The sequence below is a fragment of the Ictalurus punctatus genome, chromosome 5 (assembly GCF_001660625.3).
Source record: "Ictalurus punctatus breed USDA103 chromosome 5, Coco_2.0, whole genome shotgun sequence".
Lineage (NCBI taxonomy): Eukaryota > Metazoa > Chordata > Actinopteri > Siluriformes > Ictaluridae > Ictalurus > Ictalurus punctatus.
Window position 1 is genome coordinate 19,183,260 of NC_030420.2, and position 19,164 is coordinate 19,202,423.

At 40.8% G+C, this 19,164-nt stretch overlaps 1 protein-coding gene across 3 annotated transcripts in view; it reads right to left on the reverse strand.

Annotated features, from left to right (window-relative positions):
• dmxl1 (Dmx-like 1) overlaps positions 1-19,164 on the reverse strand; it is a 41,564-nt gene that overhangs the window by 6,792 nt on the left and 15,608 nt on the right. For 2 of the 3 annotated variants that reach the window (XM_017467749.3, XM_017467750.3), the window contains exons 18-42: positions 16,933-17,142; positions 15,134-16,768; positions 14,928-15,038; positions 14,540-14,709; positions 14,230-14,327; positions 13,969-14,134; positions 13,452-13,701; positions 12,266-13,347; positions 9,892-10,074; positions 8,403-8,479; positions 7,646-7,767; positions 6,984-7,226; positions 6,584-6,771; positions 6,345-6,493; positions 6,167-6,252; positions 4,813-5,014; positions 4,518-4,635; positions 3,783-3,845; positions 2,653-2,739; positions 2,432-2,550; positions 1,804-1,945; positions 983-1,043; positions 620-747; positions 312-389; positions 115-206 (exon numbers count right to left, since the gene is read on the reverse strand). In XM_017467749.3, coding sequence (XP_017323238.2) covers positions 115-206; positions 312-389; positions 620-747; positions 983-1,043; positions 1,804-1,945; positions 2,432-2,550; positions 2,653-2,739; positions 3,783-3,845; positions 4,518-4,635; positions 4,813-5,014; positions 6,167-6,252; positions 6,345-6,493; positions 6,584-6,771; positions 6,984-7,226; positions 7,646-7,767; positions 8,403-8,479; positions 9,892-10,074; positions 12,266-13,347; positions 13,452-13,701; positions 13,969-14,134; positions 14,230-14,327; positions 14,540-14,709; positions 14,928-15,038; positions 15,134-16,768; positions 16,933-17,142 — 5,860 coding nt within the window. The remainder of the gene's footprint in view (positions 1-114; positions 207-311; positions 390-619; positions 748-982; positions 1,044-1,803; positions 1,946-2,431; positions 2,551-2,652; positions 2,740-3,782; positions 3,846-4,517; positions 4,636-4,812; positions 5,015-6,166; positions 6,253-6,344; positions 6,494-6,583; positions 6,772-6,983; positions 7,227-7,645; positions 7,768-8,402; positions 8,480-9,891; positions 10,075-12,265; positions 13,348-13,451; positions 13,702-13,968; positions 14,135-14,229; positions 14,328-14,539; positions 14,710-14,927; positions 15,039-15,133; positions 16,769-16,932; positions 17,143-19,164) is intronic. The other variant, XM_047155580.2, reaches the window with a different exon arrangement.

Consider the following 19,164-nt stretch of genomic DNA (forward strand, 5'->3'; position numbering starts at 1 on the left):
AAAGAAAACAAGTTTACTTGAGTAGCATGGTGTTGAAAGAAGTTGGGCAGAAAAGGAAATCAGCTATGATCTGATGGCTTGCTTGGTCTCCAATGCCAGATCTGCACAGTGTACCTGTTGTCAGTGGAAAGGCCTGCAGTGGCAATGAGAGACGATGAGCCCACAAACACAAAATCATGAGCTGTTTTGTTATGGCACTGCAATGTCTGAAGAGGAACACAAAGAACACCATCTGTTACCACCCCAAATGAAAAAGAGCAGTATTAAGGAAAAAAAAACAAGAAAAAAAGAAGAAAGAAAATGGCACATACCAGGTAGGGTTTAGGGGTGTTCCCTGATGTATTTGTCTGCCAGAGACTAAGAGCTCCATCTGCATCAACAATACCAAACTGGGGGGGATATTGGTTAGTTGTAATAAGAGATACTGACAATCTAAATATTAAAGAACAAAAATGTATAAATGAACTTTAAAAAAAATAAAATAAAAAAAATAATTAAAAAAAAAATAGAAAAGAAATTGAATGCATATAATCTATACTAAACCTTGTATTAGATAAGCTATACTTCTTACTATTTTTAAATTCATTATAAAGCACATGAGACCTGTGCTTGCTCACACCTTATTCCCCTGGTAGTTAAATCTGATCCTCATAACCCTGGAGTTGCCAGGGCTCCTAAAGCAGATGATCTGCTGCGAATGGCCCCATTCAAACATCCTCACGCTGCCATCCTGAGCTCCTGTTAGGTCTGTATTCAAAGAAAAGATACCTGATTATACTGAAAAATACGAATTCTACATGATTTGCTCTAAATTATACCAGAATTAGGATTACTAGAGAATACTGGGACTAGTTGTGTTTTGGATAGGTTTGTCTTTCTCACTGGATAAAGATTAGCCTGTTCATGTTCACAAAGGGGGAATGCTTTGCCTGGGGTTTACTCTGTAATATTTTATCAGCAAAACATTTCTGGTGGCACTTACAGTATGGGAGGGTCGGGTGAGACGTCATCCTCCTGACGTTGTTAATGTTGCGTTTGATTAGCTGCACAGAGGATAAAGCATTGTGTAAGTTCTAGAAGGATGCTACATTTTTAGGATACAGCTATAAGGATAAAACGGCACGATCTTAAAGACGAATACACCATATATGGCCAAAGATTTGTGAACCCCCGACCATCACACGCATACAGTATGTGTTTTTTGAGCATCCCATTCCTGATTTAGTCCCCCTCGCTGCTGTAATAAGCTCCACTCTTTTGGGAAGGCTTTACACTAGATTTTTGGAATATGGCTGCAGGGATGTGTCCATTCAGCCACAAGAGCATTAGTAAGGGCAGGAGCGAGGAGGCCTGGTATGCAGTGCTCCAATTCATCCCAAAGATGTTCAGTGGGGTTGAGGTGAGGGCTCTGTGCAGGTCACTCGAGTTCTTCCACTCTAACCTTGGCAAACCATGTCTTCATGGACTTCACTTTGTGCACAGGGGCGTCGTCATGCTGGAACATGTTTGAGCTTCTTAGCTCCAGTGAAGGGAAACTAATGCTACAGCATACAAAGACATCAAAACCAGTTGTGCGCTTCCGATTTTGTGGCAACAGTTTGGGGAAGAACCACATATGGGTGTGATGGCTAGGTGTCCATTAACTATTGGTCATACACTAATATAAAGTGGTATTAAACCCTAAGAAATAGAAAATGTCTATTAATTTGCAAAACTATAGACTTGCACAGAATTATACCACTCATAGGCAGTAAGAAATGATCTGGAATAATAAAGGCAGCAATACGGTCATGGGCTGCTCACCATGGCTGCTCCTCTACCAGTCTGGTGGCTGCCCAACCAGGGCATGTTAATCGGAGTGCCAGGGCTGCTGTGAGTGTAGGGTGTTGTGCCATGCAAAGTGGTGAAGTCATCCCGGGTCTGGACCACCAAGAAGTCATCTCCTCTGAAACACAATGCAGGGCCAAATGAGAACTGAATAACATTATGCCTGCTTCCTTCCTGTTAACTGAAACAGCAATTTAAACAGATCATTACTGTGGTTCATGGTCAAATGAATCTGAAAACAAAGCATCCGCATTGATGATCAGGTAATAATGAGATCCAAATATAATTTCCTTCAGTCTCTGCCCAGTGAATGAAGCGGAAATAAGCTACACTATCACTGCATTTTATTCATTTATACCTCATTCGTATAAAGGGCTTTTGTGTAGCTAGTGAAAAGAAGATGGGACTCTTGTGACTGAGAAACATATGGTATATGCCTTGTTAGAAATATAATAGAAGCTGGTCAAAGGAAATACAGATCTAAACTAGCACCTTCATTCCTGCTGTGCGACTGCAAGCAAATTGTCAAAGGAAAGTTTCCTGCTATTTTGTCACCATGACAATTTTCCTGGACTTGAAATTGGTACGGTTTAGAGGAACTTACTTCACTTCCATGTCTGTGTCATCATCAATCCATGTCAGTATCTGAGTGGCCAGGATGGAGGACACGTCCAACTCCTGGATGTCATGTGTGGACGCAATTACTAAGCAGTTACGGTTGGCCTGTGAAAGCATGACACATTTCATTACACATACGCCCAGTTTCGAGCTAAAACCAGAACTTTAATCTGAAAAGGCCAGTGCTTCTCTCACGCAGCTCTGCACCTTGTTAATGGCGAAGGCAGTGATGATGTCAGATTCCTTGTGGATGATGCGTGCTTTGCCTGCAGGGTAACCTAGATCTGCCTCGATCTGTGGGAAACAGTCATCATTTTCAAGTCTCATTGAGCCACTAACATTTGACTCCTGTCTACAGTAATTCTCACATTCCCGTAATATATAACAAATAACAGGACGGCTGATGTTATGTGAGCAACTGTTATTTTACTGTACATGGCTCTAAAGAAAAAAAGGGTGATTGTGAATTAGTACAGCTGTATACTGTTTCTCCAAAAATTGTAAAGTTTAGGGGATTTACTGTGTTGTGAAAATATTTCATATAAAGATTTATCTTCATAAAACCTACACTAGGATTTTCTTTTGCATTCTAATGAGAATATGTGATAAATCAACATTGTTTAAACTACAGATAATGTATTTCTGATCAAATGTAAAAAAATAATAATAATAATAATAAAAAAAAAGACTGGTGTGTTTTTCGTGTTATTTAACTAACATCAGCTATTACACGGGCGCTTCTCAAATCAGAGATACTCAAAGTGATATTATTTTTGAACAGTAAATAGATCCCCTAGCCACAGAAGGGCATCTTTTCCAATGTGTATTTCTATCTCACCCAGTGTTCCCAGGATAGGCCAGGAGAAAGTGGTTACTGCTGAAGAATGAATGGATGGATGGATATAAATATATTTGCATTATTAGTGTAATAGCCATCTGTATATTAACATGTACAAAGAAGAACCAAGATGTGCAATGTATAGGTGGGGGTTTTTTTTCGTAACTTGATCACATACTGTGCTTTGGTCTATAATTATTTTAGCCAAACAGTATTCTAGTTTTAAAAATGTCAAGCTTTTATTCATCATTTAAACATGCATGTAATAATTTAGTTATCCTGATCTTTAGAGAAAGGGAGATGCAATGCACCTTAAGACAGTAATAGGGTAAGAGGTAAAATCACAAGGTGCTTCATGAAATAAATGTGAAGCATGTATGCATACACGACAACATTAACCCACATGCACCACAAATCTAAATAAATAAATAAAAATGAAGAAAAAAAAAAAGAGAGAGAGAGAAAAGAAAAAAAATTAAGACACTATAATATGCAGTACCTGATTGACACCAGGCTCCTCCATCCCTGAATACCTCATGCTGTCAGTGCAGTCCTCAACCGACTTAATTATTCAAAATTGTCACACATCAGATGAAGAAATGAAACGAAAACGTGCAAGTCAGTAGCTCACATCAAAAACGTACAATTAGACTGTTAATTAACAAAAAATTCATTGCACAGAAGCAACAACAAATTACATGAACACTAACTGTCACAAAAATTCAGGCAAAACAACTGTAGAACACAACCAACATTTACGGCACCAAACTAGAAACATGTACAGCTCTTTTCCTTGAATATAAATGCATTCTTAAAACCATTCTAAGATTACTACTGCGCTGAAATCAAACGAAGTTGCTTCCACAGCTACAATATTCAGTGTACCTCCACTAATATTGGCACCTTTGGTAAATATGAGCAAAGAAGGATGTGAGAAATTGTCTTTATTGTTTAACCTTTCGATCTTTTGTTTTTAAAAAACAAACAAACAAACAAACAAACAAAAAAAAACTCTGCTCTCAAGGATATCAAACAATTGCAAACAAAACACAGGTCTATCAAAATAACTAACTAAATAAATAAATACTTTGTGAAAAAATTCTGGTCTTAAATTGCTATATTCACCAGTCATCTTGCCTCTACCACGGGTGCCAATATTTGTGGTGGGCGCTGTACACTACCAATTTCAATACTCTTGATGGCACAAATGCGAAATGCATATAAATGACTGTACCTCTTTCTGATCCTGCTTTTTTGTAAAGATGTTGCGGATAAAAGTCTCCTGCACCTCTTCTTGTTTCACCAGGTACTGCCACAGTCTCTTAACAGAAAGTGCAGAATGACGTCGGGACCTAGATGATTAACGTGCACTGTCAATACACTAACATTAATGCTCAACAGGTCGTATTATTGTCCTGTTTAAAAATCTAAGTATCATTTTAATCACAGTCCAGACTGTTGGTCATTTGATGACACCGGTACTGTGTGCGTGTTTGGGAAAGAATCCAGAATGTCTCATCATAGCTGACCTGAATGGTGTGTTAGAGGGTTCGAATAAGGCCTTGTGTCTGAGGAGTGCTAGTCCAGATGCCATGGTCCCATCAACTGGGTGTGTGGAGATGTATTTGGAAGGAGGCCCACCGAAAATCTCCAACCTCTTGAGCAACACCTGTTCCCAGCGCTGTAGTGTTTTCATCACGGAGTGGCACAGTGGGGAGCACACGGGTAGATCTAAAAGACACATACAAAATGGGCATATAACTACAGCACCAACAAAACAGTGAACAGCAGCACATAACACCCTAGATATGACTTGAGTTTTATCAGACAAACTCAAAGCAACAAATCTACTATATCTCAACCGTGGAATTCGGCTATCTTAAGGACTTCCAGAAGATTTCCAGGCATACGCTATACAGCCAAAACTCTGAACACCCGACCATCACACCCACATGTGCTTTTTTTTTTATTTTTTATAAACATCCCATTCCAGATTCAGTCCCCCTTTGCTGTTATAATAACCTCCATTCTTCTGGGAAGGCTTTCCACTAGATTTTGGAGCGTATCAGTGGGGATTTGCTCACTCAGACACAAGAACATTAGTGAGATCAGTCACTGATGTCCAGTGATGCGGCCTGGGGCGCAGTCGGTATTCAAGTTAATCCCGAAAGTTTTCAGTGGGGTTGAGGTCGGGGCTCTGTGCAGGTCACTTAAGTTTTTCCACTCCAGCCTTGGCAACCCACGTTTTCATGGCCGTCACTTTGTGTACGTGGGCACCGTCATGCTGGAACAGGTTTGGGTCCCTTAAATCCCGTGAAGGGAAACTGTAATGCTGCGGTATACTGTACAAAGACATTCATAGTATAATTGTGTGCTTCCAATTTTGCAGCAACAGTTACAGCGCATGTCTTTGAAGTAACGTTAGTAATTATGACAGATTCACACAGGATAAGTGCTCTCTGTATGAACCACAGAAACGGGAGTGGCTTCATGATGTACACATAACTGTTACAATAAAAATGTATCCATACTCCTCATTTTAAATCCATACTCATTTTAATACAAACTGGGTTGTTTATATATCTATATTAAAAGTGCTTGCTGGTGGGCTTGTAGTCACACAAGTTGTGCTTGATCGTTAGTAGATCACAAAGGTTCATGCATGGGCTCACAACATGTACTTTTGAGTCATGTACTCTTTTAGAAGCTCAATAACTTACCAAAAACACCCTGAGGCACTCCTTTTGAAAGTATATCTATATTTTATTATTCTGTGTTTTAAACTCAGCCAATGTTTATTCCATTTTGGTTTCTGCAGGAGATGATAGAAAAAAATTGAGCACTTGGTGGAGTGTCTTTAGTGAGTAAGGCGCTCGTTTTTACCCAAGAGGTCATAGCCAGCCATGGGATAGAAGGATTTGAAGTTGACCAGCACCAGCTGCACCATGGCCAAGCGCATCAAACACCAGCTAAAAACAGAGGAATTTAGCATTTAAACATACTGCCAGAAAAGCACAGCATAATCACAAAAAAAGACAAGCTATACAAGAGCCCTGCATACCTATACGAGTTGTTATTGGAATGTTCTTGAAGGGGAGAATTGGAGTCAAATTCATCTCCAAAAGCATCATCATCTTCTTCTTCCTCGTCACTCCCCTGGCTTTCCTCTGAATCGTACTCAACTCCGCTTACAGAAGGTGGCAGGAAAGGCTGTGGGAGTCATGTGAATGTGGAATACGTCAGGCTTAATAACAAGTGAAAATACAGAGATGATTGGACAGAACGTTATTTGTCTTGTACCTTTGCAATAAAGTAGTCCCAGATGCTGAGCTCAGGAGGCACAAAGCGTTCTTTAAAAATTGATGCTTCCTGCTCTACTATCGGGCTGGGGCTGACAGGATTGTCTGGTACCTCCCTGGAGCTGCTTCTGGAAGAATGCAGCCTGAAACGCTTCTGCTTAAATTCCTGGTCCTCCATCGGGGCTGGAGCTAACACACATAGCAAAGTGTCATTAGAAAATATAGTACGCTTGCTTACTAGACAAGTGTGTTTATATTGTCAATAAGTACAGTAGACCAATGTTGAAATGCCCTAATAGCTACTGAATAATGCATTTTATTTCTACAGAGATAAGCACTGCATGGGCCAGGATCTTCTGCTGTCAAAGAAACAGCAATTCTCATCTTTATAAAGCACTAACCCGATGCTGGGCTGGATTTTCCAGCTACAGGAAGGCGAGCCCCCCCACCAAACACAGCCACCCACAGCTTGTTGTTGAGCGGATGAGCCACAATGTGGAAGAGCTCGTTGCTCGAGTGTGTGGCCAGGCCGTGCACAAACAAGCTGAAGAAGACGGCTGTGAGGATCTCACACAGAAGCACACCCACACCTGGCTGGTTCTCCTCTGCTGCTGCACCCAAGAGACGGACCAAGGTACTGACACCTGCAGCACAAATAATAATAAAAACAGTAAATAAATAAATAAATAAATAAATAAATAAATAAATTCGCCACATAGCTATCTGTGCAGCTCAGACAGAACACTCTCTGTTCATGGATACAGAGGTCAGCTGGTTGTATAGAGTAAGAGAGTTAATGTTGGCCATAAGCTATTATCAGCTCAGTATACTGCTAAAAGTACTTTCAAATTTCAATTACAAATGGTGTGGTAATACAGAACATACAACACATTTATAATTGATTTGTGATGTACATTGGTTATATAAAATTCTTTAACATGTTCGTTATTATAAATAAACTTTGAGATTTTAAAAACTCAAAATGAAACTCAAATTAAATAACAATTACCGCAGCAGCAGCAATAATAATAATATAAAAAAATAATATATGGTTAGAGTCTACCTGGCCACTTTGCTGGAGAGGTGTTAGGAATGACAGCTTCATCCATACTGAGATTCCGCACAGGGTGCTGATGGGAAAGCAGGATGCTCTCGTAGACAGTGCCTGTGAACTGGTTGATATGACTGTCGAGAGGAAACATTATAGATATATAGCTTAAACAGTAATATAAAGGCCTCCTAGTTATTTTGCCCAAAATATATATCATGCTATTTTCTCCTTTATTAATTAATGTAAGAGTACATACAGTCACAACGAAAAAAAAATAATAAAATAAGTACACCCAATGGAAGGTTTTTTTTTGTTGTTTTTTACATGTTTGGACAAGCAAACATTTGATGACATTTAAAAAAAAAAAAAAAAAAAAAAAAAAAAAAAAAAAAAAAAAAAAAAAAAAACAGTCACATGGAAAAAGTAAGTATACCCCTACATTTATCACACCTTCAAATCCACAAAATTAGAATCAGGTGCTCAAGATTGGGTTCCAGTAATTAGAACCTGCTTAGGGAGTGCAGGTGGAACCTTATTTATACCTCTCTCATATTTAGTGTCTGGTGTTCCCTTTGTTATTGAGGTGTGTGGTGTCATGTAAAACTGTCTTTGAAGTCGATGACTGATAGGCACATTTATACACACCATCTTTTTTTTTTTTTTTTAAAAAAAGAAGAACTCAGCATGAGCATGCTTGACAAAGTTCTCATATAACCTTTTCCAATTTTTGTGGAACACAATGGGTGCTCTATAGCAGGGTTCAACCCACCTGTAACTGTGTCCGTCACAAAGGCACTGGTAGATGCAGGCGGACAGAGAAGCTGCCAGTGAGTGCATCACGTAGATCTGTATGCAAAGCAGATGTTGGATTAGAAGCGAGAGAAAGAACAGGCAGTGTAACAATAAAAGATACAACAAGAAGCTCATTTCTTTATCTACAAAAAAAATTTCTCCATTTGGAAACAACCAAAGTACAAATTCGTTCCAACAAATAATAAATGTGTTCAAGACTTTAGACATTACTCGAAATTGGGAATTAGGCTAGAATTCAGTGCCACAGCGCAAGATAAACCGCTGCAGTCTCTGAAAATGTAAAGGTCATTACAGGGTATATGCAGGCATCAACACTTCAAATTTAATACTTTTTAAAAACCATAATCAAGACATTTGCAAAATAATTTAACACCTGCACTTCACTTCAATCATGCTCCACAATACATCACCGATAATGGATTGTGTTCATGCATATACATCCATTTCTGGGTTTAAGTAAACTATAGCAGGGTAAATTTCTATAGAGGTAGATGGGAGACCAGAGCAAATATCCTTTTTGCATCACCATTTGCTCAAATAGTGAAACAAAAAAAATCCAGTATTTCCTTCCCATGACTTTCAAAGAGAGGGAAAAATATAGAGAGAAGGATTACGGCAGTCAGAAGAGAAAAAGATGTCAAATTTACCATCTCTCCCTCAGCAGCTGTATTAGAAACCCCCTCGCAGCAGCGTAGTTTTTACTAGTTTTTTTTGTGATTTAATGCCACAGTAACGTAACAAGTAGTGTTATAAATGTACATACATTTTTGTAAAGAAGAAAATATATATATTTAAAAAAACCTTTGCTATTTTGTACTATTACTATTGCACTGAATAATACATTTTTATTTAAGGTACAAATAGTAATATAACAATAGTAATATATTTCTGACTTAATTCACTTTTATGTGTTAGATCTTTTATTCTGGTGGAAACACACAGGAAGACCTCCTTTTAGTTGGTAACAGTTTTTAAAATTCACCGATCAGGTGAAATGTTGCAAAGCTCTGCCCACAAAAATGTTTGAGATTACGCTAACGTTTAACCAAAGTGAATCTGGTGCATGCCGTATCTAAATGCAGGTTATAAGTGACTCAAACTCACAGCACAGCCAGAGATGACGTTGGTGTGGAGCGGCAGTTACTGTGGATTGAGCTGCTCTAAAACACTGATGAGCCGCACACACACACTGAGTGCAACACAGTCACATGGGTTTACCATCTCAAACAGCAACCAGCCAAAAATAACATCTAAATCTTCTTTACGGTGTCGGTTCAGTTGCATCGTTAAGACCTTTGAAACGTGAATTTAAGACATTTTAATGCTAATTAAGGCCTTCTTTTTACATTAAGGAATTTAAAAACATTTTACGATTTTTTAACGACCCACGGACACCCTGTCATTAACACATAAGTAATGTGTCATCCTCTGGAAATCTGCCATACCTCATTGTTAACGACGTCAGGGTGAGGAGGAGAGTCCAGGGCATTAATGGTGTGCAGTATGTCATGTGTCAGGTTGGTCAGGTGAACTATAGGATTGGCCACCACAGTTTTGGAGCTTGCAGTGCAGGCCAGCAGCAGAGGAACTGATGCTTGCTGCTGAACAGCAACCTGAAAACTGTCATCCTAACACAAACAAAAGTAGATTAATTCATCAAAAAGAGAACTTGTGCCAAATAATATGCTAAAATGCACATTTAATTCATATTCAAATAACAACAACATAAAAACTCAAACGATCTTCTGTCAGAGTTAGGAGACAGAAACACAATTGGGATTAAACAAAGGAGGCGACCAATTCCTGTGACAGCCCTTTGCTGTGTTTATTCAGACAGATCTTGTGTCTGTTTGAAGATCTGCAGAAAGGAGGACAGTCTCCTCAGAGCCCTGTGCTTCAGCTCCATCTGTCAGTCAGTGCTTGGAATGTCATTTGCAGCAGTTTTTTTTTTCCTAATGCTGCAATTATTTTTAGCTGATGTTTCCAAAACAAATCAAGACCATTTAACTACATTTTGGTCTATTGTTCTGTACCTTTCACAGTACAATAAACCTGTTAAGCTCTTGCTTAGCTATACCTTCGTTTTTTAACAAACTCAATATACAGCTACAGTGAGGGGAAAAAAGTATTTGATCCCCTGCTGATTTTGTACGTTTGCCCACTGACAAAGAAATGATCAGTCTGTAATTTTAATGGTAGTTGTATTTGAACAGTGAGAGACAGAATAACAACAAAAAAATCCAGAAAAACGCATGTCAAAAATGTTATAAATTGATTTGCATTTTAATGAGGGAAATAAGTATTTGACCCCCTCTCAATCAGAAAGATTTCTGGCTCCCAGGTGTCTTTTATACAGGTAACGAGCTGAGATTAGGAGCACACTCTTAAAGGGAGTGCTCCTAATCTCAGCTTGTTACCTGTATAAAAGACACCTGTCCACAGAAGCAATCAATCAATCAGATTCCAAACTCTCCACCATGGCCAAGACCAAAGAGCTCTCCAAGGATGTCAGGGACAAGATTGTAGACCTACACAAGTCTGGAATGGGCTACAAGACCATTGCCAAGCAGCTTGGTGAGAAGGGGACAACAGTTGGTGCGATTATTCGCAAATGGAAGAAGCACAAAAGAACTGTCGATCTCCCTCGGCCTGGGGCTCCATGCAAGATCTCACCTTGTGGAGTTGCAATGATCATGAGAACAGTGAGGAATCAGCCCAGAACTACACGGGAGGATCTTGTCAATGATCTCAAGGCAGCTGGGACCATAGTCACCAAGAAAACAATTGGTAACCCACTACGTCGTGAAGGACTGAAATCCTGCAGCGCCTGCAAGGTCCCCCTGCTCAAGAAAGCACATACACATGCCCGTCTGAAGTTTGCCAATGAACATCTGAATGATTCAGAGGACAACTGGGTGAAAGTGTTGTGGTCATATGAGACCAAAATAGAGCTCTTTGGCATCAACTCAACTCGCCGTGTTTGGAGCAGGAGGAATGCTGCCTATGACCCCAAGAACACCATCCCCACCGTCAAACATGGAGTTGGAAACATTATGCTTTGGGGTTTTTTTTCTGCTAAGGGGACAGGACAACTTCACCGCATCGAAGGGACGATGGACGGGGCCATGTACCGTCAAATCTTGGGTGAGAACCTCCTTCCCTCAGCCAGGGCATTGAAAATGGGTCGTGGATGGGTATTCCAGCATGACAATGACCCAAAACACACGGCCAAGGCAAACAAAAGGAGTGGCTCAAGAAGAAGCACATTAAGGTCCTGGAGTGGCCTAGCCAGTCTCCAGACCTTAATCCCATAGAAAATCTGTGGAGGGAGGTGAAGGTTCGAGTTGCCAAACGTCAGTCTCGAAACCTTAATGACTTGGAGAAGATCTGCAAAGAGGAGTGGGACAAAATCCCTCCTGAGATGTGTGCAAACCTGGTGGCCAACTACAAGAAACGTCTGACCTCTGTGATTGTCAACAAGGGTTTTGCCACCAAGTACTAAGTCATGTTTTGCAGAGGGGTCAAATACTTATTTCCCTCATTAAAATGCAAATCAATTTATAACATTTTTGACATGCGTTTTTCTGGATTTTTTTTGTTGTTATTCTGTCTCTCACTGTTCAAATAAATCTACCATTAAAATTATAGACTGATCATTTCTTTGTCAGTGGGCAAACGTACAAAGTCAGCAGGGGATCAAATACTTTTTTCCCCCCCTCACTGTACTTATTTGTTATTATTGTTCTAGATTTCACCATTAACAAAAAAGGTCGAGTTTTAGAGCTAATTTGTCAGCATTTGTATCATGATGCAAGTTACCTGTTGGGATTCCTGTAGAAGCAGAATGAGCTCCATCCTGACTGAAGCCAACCCTCCTCCATGGGAACCATGCAGGCCACAGTAGCTTAGAAAGATGCGTAGCAGAGGCTGGTTTCTCTGGAGCCACAGTCTGCGCCTGTGTTGCACCTCTCTGACTTGCTCTGCAGTCCCTTGGTACTCTTGCTCATCTCCAGAGGTACCACTGACTTGGCCAAGCTCAACCGAGATGCCCCCGGCCACCTGCTGAAGGTAGGGGTTATACCCGCAACACTTCTGAAGGGCCACCACCTCACGCTCCAGCCAGTGGCACAGTTGGTGGCGCAGCTTTCCACCATCCAGCTCATAACCTGTGGAGAGAGTCCGCAGCTCGGCAGTCAGCATCTTCAAGCAGGAAATGAACTTGAACCGAGCAGCAAAGATGTCCTCAAAAAGGAAGGGAGAGTTGTCTACAGTGACATCCGTAGACATGGAGGTAGAGTCAGGAGCATCGCAAAGGACAGCAGAGCTCTCAGGTTTGATTCTCTTCATCGCTAGGCCAGCTACTTCATCCTCAGATTCCTCTTTGTCACTATCCCACTTCAGCTCCAAAGGCTCATCTTGCAAAGTCATGGAAAGCTGACTCCAGTCAAAGCTCAAAACAGAGTCTGAGTGGCTATGGTCTTCTTGTGGAGAAGATAAGGTATCCGAGACAGATCCAAAGCCATTCAACGTAGGTTGGGACCAGTCAAGGGTAGAGGCCTGGTCTTTCCCACTTTCACAGTCTGGATTGTCAGGACCACTAAATGTTGGTGAGGGCTTGTCTTGGTTGTGTAGCATCTTAGATTTCTTAATAACTTTGGGCATTTTGGAGAGGATTTCTAGAGCCAACATAGGGCAGCCAGCTTGTAAGTGAGCATTAGCAGTAGTGAAGAACAGTCTCCTTTCTACAAGACTAATGGAGTCAGCCATGCTGCCTTGTCCGGTCAGCCCCACTTTAGCTTTTTCTGAGGATCCAAAATGGCGCCGAAGGAGCAGTGGATGTGTTTTGAGGTAGGTGTAGAAGTTGAAAACCTCTGGATTGCAAGGAGATGATTCTGTGGTCCCTGCAAGAACAACAAAATAAACTGTAAGAGAAACTAGTAAGCAAAATATTTTCTATGTTAAAATATAAAATTACACTGGGTGGATACATAGCATCACTTCCTACCTTGGTGTAAAGCATCAACATTTGGGGTGGGTTCCTCAAGCAAAGTATCCAATGCTCGGCTGTAATCATCTAGAACCCAATATGCCATACTACGTAGAAACGGATCCTGGTGCATTGGAATCTGGTGGTCGTGACCCAGCACATACCTCTGTAGAACCTTTTTATAAGTGGAGGATGTCTCAAACTCAGACTCATATAACCTGCTGATCACCAAGGCCAACTGCAGGTCCTGCATCTTCTCCAGGCAAACCTAAATGTATATATGTTTAGTCAGAATTATCATTCGTAAAACTAATACATAATAAAATGGTAAATAGTATAGACAAGGACATACAAGTAGAAATTTATTCTATTTAATTTGCCTGATTCCTCTTTGGAATTAAAGCAGGAAGCATTTTATTTGGTCAAGCTTAAAAGACATGTTTGATTTGAGCATTTGGGCTTTTGCTTAACTTCTCCAAACTTGTACATTTGCAAAGAGCTGCAACAAAGGAAAAACCTTCCTAAGGACAGTTACCTCAACAGCATCTCTGAGGGAACCCGCCAACAGAAAGAAGGCTGCAGAGTGCTGAAATCTCTGCTTGCCAAGCAGAGAGAATGCGTTCTTCAATGCAGCCTTCCTCCATCGGTCCTCATTAAAGTTGTTACTGAAGAAAGCAGTCATCTTCACGTTCCTGTGGGACCTTCACATAACATGAATTTCCTAGTTAAACCCGGCCAGCAGAGAGTTGCTGTTAATTCGCAAAGCTCACAAAATGTAAGATGAAAAAGTTCATACCTGTACAGTCCCCAGACCACAGCTTTCTTCTTCATAGCCAAATAAAACAGGGCTGCATCCAGAGGATCATTGCTCTTTTGGAAAGAGGCCTTTGCTACCTAGTAAGAGTGATGGTAGCATGAATAATTGACTAACAGAAGCAAAAAGGAAAAAAATAAAACCTCATACCACTACAATACAAATTATGCACATTAAAATGGCCTAATATGCAAATAGGTACATTCCTCTCTAAAAATCCTATAATCAAAATATGTTTTAATATACTGTTGTTTTTTTTTAACAAAGTTTAGACATTTTTGCCTGTACCAACCTTTTCAATGCATCTGCGAAGCTTATTGGTGCTCCTTAGCCACCAGCCTACACCCATGGCTTTCAGTTCAGGCCAAGTGGGTTCTCCTTTCTGCATGCAAGGCAGCATGTTGAGCAGTTCCTCCTCAGCTTCAGAATGAAATGCCCAGATGTAGTGACATGTAGACAGTCCTGCAGGCCAGGAATCAGAATTAAAGCCCCAAGTCCTCAAGCACCAAGAAGAATAACAACAAAGTGACAGCATAGCCAGCTTTCAAGAATGCGATCAAACCAAAGCAAAAGATAAACACCTAAAAGATTTATCTTCAGTCATAAAAGCCCGTCCGTCTATTTGGGGAATGAGGTGAGATGACATTTACAATACTGATACTGGTGCTTTGTTAATGTACCTTGGCAGAGGAGCTGTGCACGATGCACTGGAGGTAATGATGTCAGAAGGAACGTGTGCAAACGAACAGCAAGCAGGAACTTCAAGCCACATTCATCCAGCGTCTCTCCACCTAAATTTGGTTACCACATTTAGTTAAGAATCTACATCATCAAAAGAGCTAGTCATAAAGAAGCAGACAAGTAAACAAAATATACTGATCTTGACCTTTTCCCTGACTCTCCCTGATGTCTGTGCTGGTTGAGGCAACGGTATCAGCCAAGGCCATAAGTGACATCTGCTCCATTCGTGTGAGCCCAGGTAAGCTAGAGTGAAGCAGGTGGCTTGACAAAACCTGGGCATGCTCTGGGCCAAAGAAAGTAGGACCGTATTTTGAAAGATCAATGACCTTAGCTTTAGAGTCCTCCTCTTCACCATCTAAGAGATCCATGTCATCCAAGCTCACAGGGCTGGTCTGGAAAAGCTCATCGTAGGTGTCTGCTCTGCTGGAACCATGGCCGCTGTCCCCACTAACACTGGATGTTTTGACTTTAGCACAGTGGGCTGTATCATCATCTGCAGCAAGCAGAGCATACAGGGGCAACGGTGGGATGGAGTCGATCTCTGTGTAGTCTGAGCTTTCAGTTTTGTTAAACATTTTGGGATCCCTGGAAGTAATGCCACTAGCACTAATAGTGAGGGATCGTAAACGACGTTCCTGGTTGACACTGGTGTCCTTCAGAGTCACAATCTCTCCAGCGATGCACTTAACCAGATGGGACAAAATAGCTTTGGCCCGTCGTACCTTGCCTAGGGCCATTAGTTCCAAAAGCTGCACTGGATGATACTGGGGGAGGGTAGGAAACAAGTGGTGTGCTGCCTCAAATAAGCCATAGTCTTCCATTTCAGCGGGAAGGTCATACATCGTCCTCTTACCGCTAAGCTTCTGAGCCAAACTGGTCATCGACCTGGTAAGAGTCTTTTTAGAAGGTTGGAGACTTAGTCCCTCTTGCTTTAGAGCTGTGCTAAGTGAGTTCATGCTGCCACCATTTGCATCACCTACAGTCAGTGCTGATTTGGCTAATGCTGCAGGCTGCCACTGAGAGTAGACATGCATTTCACAGTCCATGCCCACAACCAAAATGCCGTCTCTAACCCAAGACAGGGAGACCGGGATTGGCAAAGAGCCCTCTACAGAGGAGACCAGGTCCACTACACGCAATAAAACAAGCCGTGAAGAGCAATGCTCCCTGCTGTTGTCCGACAGCCCCAGCTCTGGAGGTTTTCCTGAGAGCAGCCCATACATGTACAGTTTGGAGCCAAGACCTACGGTCAATATATGAGAACCATCCTCTCTAGAAACCCAGTCCAGATGAACTAAAGTTTTACCACTGCTGTGTAAACAATCCCCAGTACTCACTAAACCATCCTGGAAGCTGGGCACAAGCAGCTGTTTATCTGAGCCATTGTTAGTAAGACTATTTGAAACATCCAGTTCAAGTGTCTGTTCCAATATCCACTGGGACCCTCCTGTGGATTCACACTGGAATATGCTCACATGAATTATGGGCTTCTTGGCAAGTCTGGAAGGCTTTGACTCCCTGTATGCCACAGCTACTCGGCTAGTATGGCAGCAGCTAATGCCCACAGGTTTGTCTGGAATGTTCACCGCACTGCTGTTGGCGAGATCTTCTTCCACTAGCAAAGGCCATTCCTCCCAGATGTAAGGAGATGCGTCAAGTGTTTTGTCATTATCAGAAACTACTCTACAACTCCAGAACCTCACAGTTCCGTCTGTACAGGACGTTGCAAGAAGATATGGGGCCCGGCCAGTTGGCTGCAGAGATGACGAGCTTAAGTGGCCTACAAAGGATACAATTAAAGAGGAATTTAATTAAAAGGTAATGACAAACAAAATGTTTAGTTAAACGATAACATGCACAACAAATAATTCATGTTAATCAAGATTGTGTTTTATGACTGGAAATCACTAAGAAATCATTGGCCAGAGTCATTAAGCATACTACCTGCTGCTGGTGTGGCAGATATAACCTCTACCCCTTCTGGAAGTGTAAGCTCCTGACTGAAAACTCTCTCTTTGGCCAGGGTGAGTCGACAGGCACTTCGCAGGTTGGACCTGCTAAGTGGCGATTTATGGGGTGATGGGGAGTCATTTTGCAAGTTGCTGATAAATGAGGAAGACACAGGGTCTTCATCAGCAGGGGTTGAGGTCCCTCCTGAATAAATTGTGATAAATATAATGAATGAAATGATTAAATATGAGCAAACAAACAGGATACACAATCTTGTGCCAGCATAAAAAAATGCATCTAAAGTTTATGTATATCTATGAAAACTTCGTGATATATCACAGCGCAAAAGTACAAAGACTTGGGCTGGACATATCACTAGCCTGGGCGCCTGGGACAAGCAGATGTGTCCGCGCTATTCGTTTGATTTTCGTGGTTTGTGGTTGCCCAGCTAATAATAAACAAACCAGGACAAGATAACCACTATTGAAAGAAACTAAACCTCACTTCCTATTTATTAAACATTTGCTAAACAAAAAGGTTTTCATTTGGAATACAGTCCCCCTCTGAAAGTATTGGAACAGCAAGGCCAAATCTATTGTTTTCACTATGCATTGAAGACATTTGGGTTTGAGAGCAAAAGATGCGTATGAGACAATAGATCAGAATTTCAGCTTCGGTGCTGTGAAAAACTATTTGCCCCAACCTGATTTCTTCTGTTTTTTTGTATATCTCATACTAAATTGTTTCAGAAATTAAAACAAAATATAAGATAAAGGAAACCCGAGTAAACACAAAATTCAGTTTTTAAATGATAATGTTATTTATTGAAGCAAAATTGTTATTGAATACCAACTGAGAATGTGTGAAAATATATTTGCCCCCCATAGTTACTAATTCCCCAAATCTATGAAACTGCATTCATATTGGGGTTCAGCTGGACTAGAAACAACCAGGGCTGATTACTGCAAACCCTGTTCAATCAAATCATTACTTAAGTGGAACTTTTCCAACAGCATGAAGTTGGTTAAAAGGTCTTACCATGTAACATACTATGCACACTATAACTAAGTTGAAAGAAATTCCAGAAATGATGAGGAAGAAGGTGATTGAAATACATCAGTCTGAGAAAGGTTACAAAGTTATTTCAAAGGCTCTGGGACTCCAAAGAACCACAGTGAGAGCCATCATCTCCAAATGGAAAAACTCGGCACAGTAGGGAACCATCCTCCAGCAGCACAACAACTACTCATCCAGGAAGTCACAAAAGAGGCAAGAACAACAGGAACTATCTCTTGCATCAATAAAGGTCACTGTTCATGACTCCACTATCAGAAAGACACTGGGCAAAAATGGCATCCATGGAAGTGTGGCGAGGCAAAAACCACTGCTAACCCAGAAGAACATTAAGGCTCATCAGAATTTTGCCAAAACACACTTTTATGATCCTCAAACCTTTTAGGAGAAAGTTCTGTGGATTGATGAGTCTAAAGTGGAACTGTTTGGAAGACAGGGGTCCCTTTACATCTGGCGTAAACCAAACACAGAATTCAACAAAAAGAACATCATACCTACAGTCAAGCATGGTGGTGGAAGTGTGATGGTGTGGGTATAGTTTGCTGCTTCAGGGCCTGGGCAATTTGCAATAATTGAGGAAAACATGAATTCTGCTCTCTACCGGAAAATCATAAAGGAGAATATCTGGTCTTCATCTATAAATTGAAACTCAAGCGCAACTGGATTATGCAGCAAGACTGATCCAAATCATAGGAGTAAGTCCTAGTCCTAGAAGTAAGTGAAAAACTGATCTCCAGTTATCGGAAGTGTTTAGTTGCGGTTATTGCTGCTAAATGTGGCACATCCAGATTTTAAGTTTAAAGGGATCATTAGTTTTACTAAGGTTGGCTGTGTTTTATGTTGTATTTCGTTTGAAGTTCTACAAAACTATTTAGTGTGAGATATACACAAAAACAGAAGAAATCAGAAATCGGGCAAGTATTTTTTCACAGCACTGTACGTGAAACTATTAGCAAAATAAAGTGCAGCGCAAAGCTGTCGTAGTCCATCTGCTCGCACAAAACACACATCATCAAGCAGTTAAAAGTTGAAAGAGAAAATACTTGTGAAAATTTACTTGATGTTAGAACACTAAAGCTTACAGTCAAAATCACTGGTTGGTCAAAATTAACAACCACTTAGTGATTAGTTTTTTTGTGAAGGTCGCAAACA